The sequence below is a fragment of the Lindgomyces ingoldianus genome (assembly GCF_010093535.1).
Source record: "Lindgomyces ingoldianus strain ATCC 200398 unplaced genomic scaffold BDR25scaffold_41, whole genome shotgun sequence".
Classification (NCBI taxonomy): Eukaryota; Fungi; Ascomycota; class Dothideomycetes; order Pleosporales; family Lindgomycetaceae; genus Lindgomyces; species Lindgomyces ingoldianus.
In genome coordinates this window covers 650,532-661,337 of record NW_022985202.1, presented here as the reverse complement: position 1 = coordinate 661,337, position 10,806 = coordinate 650,532, and the positions used below count along the sequence as shown (strand labels likewise).

At 31.7% G+C, this 10,806-nt stretch overlaps 2 protein-coding genes across 2 annotated transcripts; both read left to right on the top strand.

Moving 5' to 3' along the window:
- Positions 1-1,997: 1,997 nt before the first annotated feature.
- On the top strand, positions 1,998-2,291 carry BDR25DRAFT_361037 (uncharacterized protein; the record flags this gene model as incomplete). The annotated part of the gene is made up of 4 exons (XM_033696346.1): positions 1,998-2,030; positions 2,076-2,125; positions 2,177-2,221; positions 2,249-2,291. 4 exons carry the CDS (start codon positions 1,998-2,000, stop codon positions 2,289-2,291), a joined length of 171 nt encoding a protein of 56 aa, XP_033541973.1.
- Positions 2,292-8,935: 6,644 nt separating this feature from the next.
- Positions 8,936-10,437, top strand: BDR25DRAFT_361036 (uncharacterized protein; the record flags this gene model as incomplete). The annotated part of the gene is made up of 7 exons (XM_033696345.1): positions 8,936-8,968; positions 8,999-9,040; positions 9,974-10,001; positions 10,064-10,094; positions 10,156-10,201; positions 10,267-10,379; positions 10,407-10,437. The coding sequence occupies 7 exons, from the start codon at positions 8,936-8,938 to the stop codon at positions 10,435-10,437; spliced, it is 324 nt and encodes a 107-aa protein (XP_033541972.1).
- Positions 10,438-10,806: the final 369 nt, after the last annotated feature.

The window sequence follows — 10,806 nt, the reverse complement described above, 5'->3', positions numbered from 1 at the left end:
ATAAGCACTTAAGTAGCAAAAGTAAGAGTGGTGTACAGTGTGCACAGCATATAAGGTAAGTAAGGTAAGGGCAATATGTTTCTAGTTCTATTACTCTTTTCTTTCCTCTGTATAAAGAAAAAGGGGGATATCTAAATGTTTATGCACAGAGGTTCGCGCACAAGCATCATGTGACATAGATACGTGGTCCTGCTCGTGCGCGATCGCTTGTATCTAGATCGTGACGCTGCTGCTGCGTACAGACATCTATATAATTAATGCTACAGCAGAGAATGCTGCATAACAGTATATTATATAAAGGGCTAGAGAAGCATATATTACCTTAGTGTGTTAACTAGAGGTAGCATTTAATTTCTTAGTTACTGCCTAAACTATAGACCCTTTGCATAAAGACATTAACGCCCTTAACATATACATCTAGTAGTAAATAGATAACAGTAGCAAAACACTTACCTTTATACTACTATAACTAGACTGCACAAAGCTATTTATTTTTATAAATAAAATATTTACTAATAATAAGAACCTTAGCTTATAGCTAAGATTTATAATTATACTAAGTAATTAAAACTATATAGAATAAAGTAATTACTTTAAAATACTAGATAATATTATACACTAGAATTCTACTAAGTATAAAAAAGTAACTAGGAGTGTTTTTACTAGTAAACTAACGTACCTAACGGGTTGGCCGGCCACACGGGTTGGCCGGCCACTTTTGCTAAGCCCCTACTAAACTCTACCTATCTACATAATGCCTTAACAACAACACTAGATTAAATCTTCTAAAGAATGTTAGATACAGCTTACTTTTTAGGCTTTTAAATAAGACTTAAAACTCTTCTTATAACGCGCTGCAGCTATCTATAATGTCTCTTACACAACACTAAGTAATTAACGCGCTAGACAGCCTTTATAAGCAGAATGCTAGCCTAAATTAAGGAATCTAACTAAGCTTAAAAAGAAGGTAGTTGTTAAGTACATACTTAAGCTTATTACACATAGATTTCCCCCTAGGCTTGCAGCTATAGCTAATATAGCTAATTCCTTGCCCGCAGAGCGCAATCTAGGCTAGGTTAGCTTAAACTAGACTAGTATGTAGGTTAAGCACTGCCCTAAGTTTATAATAAAGTTTAATTATAAGTATAATTATAAGAGAGTGCTTTGTGAGGATCTAGAGGTTATCTAGGGCTAGTTTTGCCTAGTAGCTAACATAAAAGCTAAGTACAGTATCTAGAATAAAGACAGGTATAACTTTAACAAGTTAGGCTTTATAATAGGCTAGATATTAACTAGAGCAGTTATTACAGCTTTAGAAAGATAAAGACAGCTAAAGGCAATATAGTAAAGTAATAAAAAGTAGATAATAGTTATTTAGGGCATTAATGTAACAAGGTAGGCTATAAAATTATAAAGCTTTAAGTAGTAAATAAAGCTGCTACGCAACATAGATTACATAAAAGAAAGCAGATTTAGGCAAAAAAGACCTTAATAGTTAAGGATAAAGCTTATCTAACTGCTCTAAAGAAGTTTAGAGCGCGTAGTAATAGGAAGAAGCTAAAGACACAGGTGCGCGCTAAAGAAGGTAAGCTAAGTTAAAGGTAATGTAGGTAGTGTAATTAAACTAGGCATAACTTGCGTATGTGTAAGTAAGTAGTAGAAGTAGACTCTAAATAATATCTTGTGTTGTATTACTCTATATAGGGCTAAAGTAGGCTGTTTTGCGAGAGAATAGGGTGGTTTTAGTAGGGGCTTAGCAAAAGTGGCCGGCCAACCTGTGTGGCCGGCCAACCCGTTAGGTACGTTATATAAAATAGTAAGAAAGTTTAATAATATAATTACTCTTAGTACAACTTTATAGTTAATTATATAAACGCTTAAACTACTACTAATTCTAGTAGTAATCTACATAGATTTAAGGTTTCTATATAATTACCTTATTAAGCTAAGCACTACTAGTAAAAAGTGTAACGGCGCAGGCAAGACAATGGGTCCGAATGCGGTATGAATCCACTCAGAGGCATATGGGAGTGCGTGGGGACTCAGAGACCTGGGAATACCAATGACACCTATAGGCCTTGTACGTAGGATATCAGAAAACTACCGAGCTAGCTACAGGGGCGAGGTGCGACTAAATACATGAGGGAATAGGGGTACAGCAGGGGGCAGGGCATAGTCGGGGCCAGGTCGAGGTCGGGGCCGATACGGGGGCCTTCCGGAGGTTCCGGGCGACCTGACGATTCATGAGAATCGAGTCAGGGTCGGAGCCGATACGGGGACCCTTCAGATAGGTTCCGGGCGACCCGAGATGGAACGAGAATCGTTACAAAAAGTAACTTACAATTAACATTATGTTACTCTGTAAATTATATAAGAAAAGAAAAATTACTAAAATTAAGTAAATTAATAGTAAAAATAACTTAGTAAATGCATGTATAAAGAAAACACTAAATTAGGCTTTTTAATTATTAGTTCTAACTAACTACCTCTCTGTCTAGATAGAATTATCTGTAGACTAGCTAGATCTTGTGCGCAAAGATGCTTTAAACTAACTAGACTAATAACACCTTTATATAAGGCTTATTTTTTCTTATTTTTCTTATTTTTTTTATATTATACGCACTTATTTTTCTTATTATAAGAATTTATTACTGCTAGCACTGTATAAAAAACAAAGAGTTAGGGGATTATACAGCAAGGTTTAGAAAGTAAAGAATAAAGAAGAGAAAAGCTATTTACATAGCACAACTAGCCTATTCTAATGTATAGCATTACTAGGGCAAGTCCTAATAAATAAGGTAGAGTATAGGCAGAACATAATTAGATACACCTACATAAATAGAAGAGAGGTAACGCGTACAGAAAGTAACTTTTTAGATAAAAAAAAAGTTACTAGTGTTTATACATAGCAGCAGTGTTATAGTTTAGATACTAGCTATTACACATAAGTAGGATTATGTATCTTTGTTATATAATGCTTATGTGTAAACCTTTGTGCGTAAACATCTAGATATCCCCTTTTTCCTCTGTATAAAGGAAAGATAAGAGCAATAGAACTAGAAACATGTTGCCCTTACCTTACCTACCTTGTACGCTGTGCACACTGTACACTACTCTTGCTCTTGCTACTTAAGTGCTTATACCATAAGCAGCTAGCTAACAGAGCCTATTCAACAATTAACAACATTAACTAAACTATACAAGTAAAGTAAGTAAACACTTGTTACTATAAATAATAAATTTACTATATTTGTTGAATAGGCTCTATGCTAGCTATACAAAGCAAAGAGGTTTGCACGGTGTGTCACGATTGTGCACGAGTAAGGTTATAGAGCTTCACAGAGGTCTAGTTCAATTACTACGTGAGGTATTATAGTAGGTACAAGACATTATGTAAGGAACAAAAAGGTTTAGAAGGAAATTAGTAATTAAATACTTAGCTTAGAAGTCTAAGCGCTTTAGGTATAAATTAAGCCTATTCTAGGTTTAGTTAGTGTTAAGGTAGTTTATGCTTAAGTTTATGTCTATGTTATGTTATATTTATGTTAGACATGCACTAATAATACTCTAGTACACGTCTAATATAGTTATGTCTAGGATCTAGGGAGGATACTGTAACAGTACTCCCCCTCTTATTAGAAAGGGAATTCTTTATATTAGTAGTTCTAGCATTAAGTTGTCTTTATTAGGGTATAAGTTTAGTTTAGATAGGTATTAGGCGTAGAACTAAGTTACTATAGAGTTCTTTTATAGGGCTTCTGCAGGTTCCTACAACAGTTTATTATATCTAGTCTATTTTATAAAGTATTTGTAGATACATTTTTTTTTATTAAACTAGATTTATTTAACATCTTCTATAATATATTTTAGTTTATTATTTATAATAATAGGTTTAGGTGGCAGGTTTAGCTGTCTAGGTAGATAGTTAGATTTAGAGGCTACTTAGCGCAGTAATAATATGTGGAACACAGGGTGTATCTTTATGCTGTTAGGTAGGATTAATTAGTAAGCATGTAATAAGACTATATAGGCTACTGTAAAGAGGCTAAGGTTCTTTTAATTAAGTTTTTTTAATTATTAGTTTATTTAGATATTTCTAGCGTCTAGCTAGACTTTCTTGCTAGCTGTATACACAGGGGTGGGAGTTTAAAATTAGTTTACGTACTCTTGTTAAAAAGCTTAAGCCTATGTAAGCTTTTTATAAACATATTTAAATATATTTTAGATCTTATTAATAAGTCTATTTGCATTTATTACTTATATAAATTAATAAGTTAGTTAGGGGGTATTTAAAAGTAGTTTAAATTTTATTTAGAGGTAGTATCTATAGTTTACTAAAAATAGAGATACTTACATTAATTTAGATGTTATGTTATTAGCTTTAAACTATGCTATAGCTAACTATTTTACCTAGTTGTCTTATTAGTAGTTTGTGTACGCTTGTAGGACTTATTCTATTACAGTGTTTATGTTCTTAGTCTAGCTGTTAGTCTCTAGGTAAAAAGCTGTAGATAGATAGGGGACAATTTAGAGCTGTTTATAGAGTTTATTCTAAAAAGCTAAGACAAACTATGTACCTCTGTCTAATATAATTATGTTAGGCAGGCTATAGTAAACTTATACATATTAGTAGAATAACTAGGCTATATTAAGGGCAGTTATAGAGGAACATAGTATTAAGTGTTAATACTTAGTTAAGTAATTAACAACTACTATAATATTTATATACTTTTTAGATAGAGGTAGGTTTATAATAAAATTAATTAATATGTCTTTTTAAGCTTATTTAGAGATTAAGAGTAGTTTAAGTAGGCTATTATACCTTTTTTAAAAGGCTTTTACTTTACAGCAAGTATAGCAACATAATATGTATTAGCGTATAGTATAGAACATGCGGGGCTAGTAGTACTCTCTCTATAGTAGGTTAAAAGTCTTTCCTCTGCCTAGGTGTCTTTTAACAGGTAAGTTGTGTATAATTTAAAGTAGTTTAATTCTTAGTTTATTAAAATTAAAGATTATAAGTTAGTTATAGTAATACAGCTTACTATTTTAGTTTTTATAGTTAGCTAGTGTTACCTTCTTTAACTAACTAGCGCTGTTTTAAAGCAGGTCTAAGGTTTCTTAGATAAATTTATTATTTAAATACTTATTAGTAATAATTTAATTAATTATCTAATTTATTTTATTTAAGTTAAGGTCTAAAAATAGCTTAAGTTAAAGCAAAGTTTAGTATTAAGCCTTTTATGCTTTTTTCTAAGTAGGGATGTTTTAGAATTGCCTTATAAGAGCATCTAGTTTCTCTTTATCTTAACTAGGATAATAAGTAATCTTAAAATTAAAATAAGATAAGTATTTAGACTAATAAGCTTATTAGTAGCTAAGTTATTTTATAGTTACAAAGTACTATAAGTTCTTATAGTTAGATAGAACCTATATTAGATGTGCTGCACCTTTTAGTTTAGGTTGCTATTATTTAAAGTAGTGTACTATAGTAAGTAATTCTTTGTTATAGATTTTATAATTACTTTCTATAGAACTTATTCTTTTTAAGAAGTATGTAATAGGCCTAATAGTCCTATCTAGCTTAGTCTAGAAGAGAACTCTTGCTACTATGTAGTCTAAGGCATTAGCTTCTATAAGTATTAGTAGTTTAAAGTTAAAGTAGCAGAGTATTAGGGCTTTAGTAAAGGCTTTCTTTAGCTAGTTAAAGGACTATTAGTAATTTAAGTTAAAGTTAAATTAAACCTTTTTCTTAGTAAGTGTAATTATAAGGCTTACTAGCTATAAAAAGTTGTTAATAAATTATTAGTAAAAGTTAGTAAATTTTATAAAGGCTTAAACATTCTTTATGTTTTTTAGGTATTACTAATCTAGCACAGTCTAAACCTTAACAGGGTCTATTTAGATGCTATCTGTAGAGATTATATATCCTAAATATGTAACCTTTAATTAGTAGAACTTACATTTGTCTATGTTAAGTTACAGACCTACTTCTTCTATAGCCTTTAGCACTAGGCGTACATGCTGTTTGTGCTCTAAAAGGCTATTACTATAGATTAGAATATTATTAATATACATAGTGCAAAACATGTCTAGGTAGGGTTAGAGCAAGTTGTTTATAAAATGTTAAAAAGTACTAGGCGCGTTAGCTAAGCTAAAGAGCATTACTAGGTACTTAAATAGTCTATATTAGGTCTAAAACACTATTAGCTACTTATTACCTTTTACTATCTTTAGCTTATTAAAGGCAGTAATAATATCTAACTTTATAAAATACTTTGCTTTACTTAGTTAGCTTAGAGTTTCCTGTAAAAAAGAAATTAAGTATTAGTTTTTAATAGTAATAGTGTTTAGTCCTTAGTAGTTAACGCAGAATTAAAGCTTACCTCTAAGTTTCTTTATAAATAGTATAAGTAACACTACTAGTAAGAAGCTAGCTTAAATAAACTTTTTTTTTAGGTTCTTGTTAAGGTATTTTTAAAGCACTTTTAATTTATTTAGTAATATTTTATATAGTAGCCTATAACTAGGTTGTTTACTAGGCTTAAAGGTTATTTAGTAATTATATAAATGTTATATTAAAAGCTTATTAGACTTATCTTAAAAAAAACATGCAACAAGTTATAGTAGTTTTAAGAGACTATTATCTTTAAGTTAGTGTGTTTTTAAAAAGCTAAAGCTTAGTCTATATTAGAAATTATAACTGTGTAGATTTTGTAATCTAGTTGTTAAGCTAGGGTTACAAACAGGGCAGGTTCTATGTAGCAAATGTCTATCTACTGTTTAAGTCCTAGTTTATGTTTAAATTAAGTAAGTAAAGGTTCTTTAAAAGCTTTTTTTTTTTTAAGTTTAAGCAGTTATTAAATTATTTTATGTAGCTTATCTTAGTAAAAGGCCTAGCTTATTAGCCTTACTTAAGTAGTTTTTTTCTAAGTTATTAAGAAGTAAGTCTAAAAACCTTTTATATTAAGTGCTATTTAGGTGTTATTTAGGTGTAAGCATAAGCATACATTTTAGTATTAGAAAAAGTTAAAGTTTAGAACTTACTTTTAGTAATTAAAGGCAACCTTATGCTAATACAGCTATAGTTGTTCTAGAATTAGGTTATAACATTTTATATTTATTATATAAAGTTTAATCTACTTCTTGTAGTGTTAGTAAGTAATTATAATAGTTGTAGTATAAAAAATAGAACCTTTTTTAAGTTATTTTTTATTAAATCTAGTTAGGTAAATTATTTAAGTAAGTAGTGTTAATTAAAGATTTAGTTTATATGCTAGTTCTTTATTAATGTAACCTATGCTATTTACTTTTAAGTTAATAAAAGCTTATATTAAAGCTAATATAGTTTTTTATTATAAATATATAAAAATATTAACTTAGTACTTCTAGTTATTAGTAGAGAACTTAGCCTATAGGTTAGTAAAGATCTAGTGTTAAATTAGTCCTAAGAGGTAACTTAGCCCTAGAACAAGCCTTTTTACAGGCTTCTACTACTATAGCTGCAGCTATGTTAAGAGTAGCAAAAGAGATTAAGGCTTAAATATAAGTTAAAGCCCTTATAAAAATAAGATTAAAATAGTAAAAATTTTTAATAAATACTAGCAGCACTACTTATGTAGACTTAAGAAAAAGAAATAAAGTAGTTTTAAAAGATATAACTATGCTTACTACACTTAAAGTATTAACTTTTTTTTTTATAATTTTTACACTTTTTAAAACTAACTAGAGCATAATTTAAATTAATTTTTATTATATTAGAGTTTTTATTTATAACTGCGCTAGTTTAGGGGTGTATTAGAGCTTATACAGAGAGGAACCTTATGTTATTATTATAAGTAGTAATTAAGTTTACATACGTGTTAAGGTTGTTTAAAAAGGGTTCTTCTACTATAGCGTGTTATAGTTTAGTTAAGAGGGAGTTATATAGGGCTATAATTAAACCTATCTTATTTAGGCCTATATTAGATGCAAGTTAGTAAAACTTAATAAAGTATAAAGTAAAGCTTTTTTTTTTTTATTATAAGGTGTTTAAGTAACTTAGAGCTGTTAATTCTTTATTTAGGTCTCTATAAGTTACTTATAAAAACACTATAAATTAATCTAAGTTAATAATATTTTTATCTATTAGTAAGTTAATTAAGGCTGTTATGTTATAGTTAAGTTAAAAGTAGGCATATAATAACTAAAAGTGTTTAAAGGGGAATTAGTTTACATTTCCTTTAAGTTTATATTAGAGCTTACATAGAAAGAAAAGTAAGTCTTTTTATTTTTTATTAAATAGTAGGGGATTAGGGAGTTAGTTAGATTTTATTACTAAGTTAGAGAGGTTACAAGTTATAGGCAGTGTTAGGTAGGAGAAAGTTAAGCTATCTCTAGACTTCTAGGTAAGCTTTAAAGCTAGTAAGTTCTTAGTTCCTACTACTATAATAAAAGTTAAGGCAGAAATAGACTATTTAATAATATAAAGCTGTTTTTTAAAGTCTTTTTAAAGAGCTTTAAAGCTTACAATGTAGTAGCTTTTTTATAAAGTAAGCGCTTTTTAGAAGGCTTTTTAGCTTGCTTTAATAGCTTAGAGTTATATAAGTACTAAGCTTATTAGATTAGATTTAGAGGCTATTCTTAGCTAAAGTTTTAACATAATGTAATATTATAATTATGCATAAGTAAGGTTATAAAGCTTTACAGAGGTCTAGTTTAATTACTACATAAGGTATTATAGTAAGTATAAGATGTTGTGTAAGAAATAGAAAAGTTTAGAAAAAAATTAGTAATTAAATACTTAGCTTAGATGTCTAAGCGCTTTAGGTATAAATTAAGCTTATTCTAAGTTTAGTTAGTGTTAAGGCAGTTTATGCTTAAGTTTATGTCTGTGTTGTGTTGTGTTTGTGTTAGACGTGCACTAATAATACTCTAGTACGCGTCTAATACGGTTATGTCTGGGATCCGGGGAGGATACCGTGACACGGTGTACACATCGCGCGGGGGGGGGGCCGAGGGGTTGCAGGTAACTGGTGTTGATTCTTCTTGTTCTAATTCTGTGCAAAGGAACGGGGTATTTATCTGTCTATGCATACAACTGTGACACAAGACCATAACACGTGACGCCTAACTGCGTATCTAAATACTACTATTTAGATACTAGCAACTTTTTCTTTTTTCTTTATACAGACCTTACCTAGTCTGCTTTGCTTATACTTATAATATAATACTTTATTTATTATTTTATATAGGCCTGATTTTATTAACTAACGCTTTAACTCTAACAGTTAGTTAGTTATATAAAATTAGTTCTTTAAGAGTAGAGTTTAGCGCCTTCTTTACATAGGCATTTACTAGGTTGTTTTTTCTATTAATCTATTTAATTTCTATAATCTCTCTTTTCTTATATAATTTTTAAATTAATATAATATTAATTATAAGCTTTTTTTTATTTGTTATACTAAGCTTTATAAGACATTTATACAAAAATCTTAAATCTATGCATAATATAATAACTATTAGAGGTAGTCTAAGCATGTATATAATCTAGTTAATTATTATGCTTAGTGTAATTACGCAGTTGAATCCTTCTACTATTCTATACAGTTTACTAGCTAGTATAGAGCAGGTAACATATTTATACTTAAAGAAGTTCTTGTCCGTACGTAAGTACAGCTGAATTAGGTTGCCTGAAACGTTGGCTATCTAGCCTGTGCGTTAGGGGCTATGTGTACTTAAGAGCCCTCTTTCTTTGTACAAAGAGAGAGGGCAGTAGTTAATAACAAGAAGATCTTTACCTGCTCACCTCTTAGTACGCCCTTTAGGCGTACATTTGTTTAATTAAACCTAGGTTAACTAACACTAATTAGTCTGTTAACAGACTATTTACTGCGTGCGTAGCCACGCAAAGGATATTGTTCTTAATAGACAGATTTGCAAGGATTAACAAAACCGCCACTGTACAAGAAGCTCACTCCCACCGCGTGCGTAGCCACGCACAGAGGGCGTGAACAAGCCTTGTGCGCGCCCCTAGATCAACTAATTGCACAAAGACAAGATTAGCAACCCGCCGCGTGCGTAGCCACGCAGAGAGGGCTTACTGCTGAGCCTTTGTGCGCCCTAGAGCCTCCTGTTGATACAGGCTGTGCGACCACTCGCCTACCGCGTACGTAGCCACGCAGAGGAGACAATACAGGCCGCACGATTAGAAACCTACCGCGTGCGTAGCCACGCAGAGGAGGCTCCTCATCAGCAGCCTGCCTTGCCAACATCCACCCCCCCCAGACAACGGCTGTACAAACGCCCCCCTCTCCTGACAGCCGTACGAACAAGCAACCGGCCCCCGCCCCGGAGCCAACCTGCTACTCCGCACAACAGCTCGCTCTTCGAGAGCCACCGTACGGTCAACCACCACCACCACCCAGACAACCGCCGTACAAACGCAACCAGAGATGACCTACGTGTCTAGGACAATACTACCAAAGGAGGTTAACCTTACCCTCCTAGTAGACTGCCTTAACATGTTAACAAATCCCTCCTAAGTATAATAAACCTTGTACGTAGCAGATACCCTTGTCTTTATGTGTACAGAAGGGTACAGTCTGTCTAACTTTGTAGAAGACTTTAAAGGCTAGACATAACAGAATTTTAACAACCTATCTTGTGCGTTTAGGCGAGAGCTCCTCTATGCTCTAGCTAAGCACAGGATCTATCCTGTAGGAAAGAGATGCTGTACGCAGGCTAAAAAGCTAGCAGGTGTTGCGAACTAGCAGTACACTATAGGCCCTGTACAAAGAAGAAGAGGAAAGGATGTAAGGGATAGTA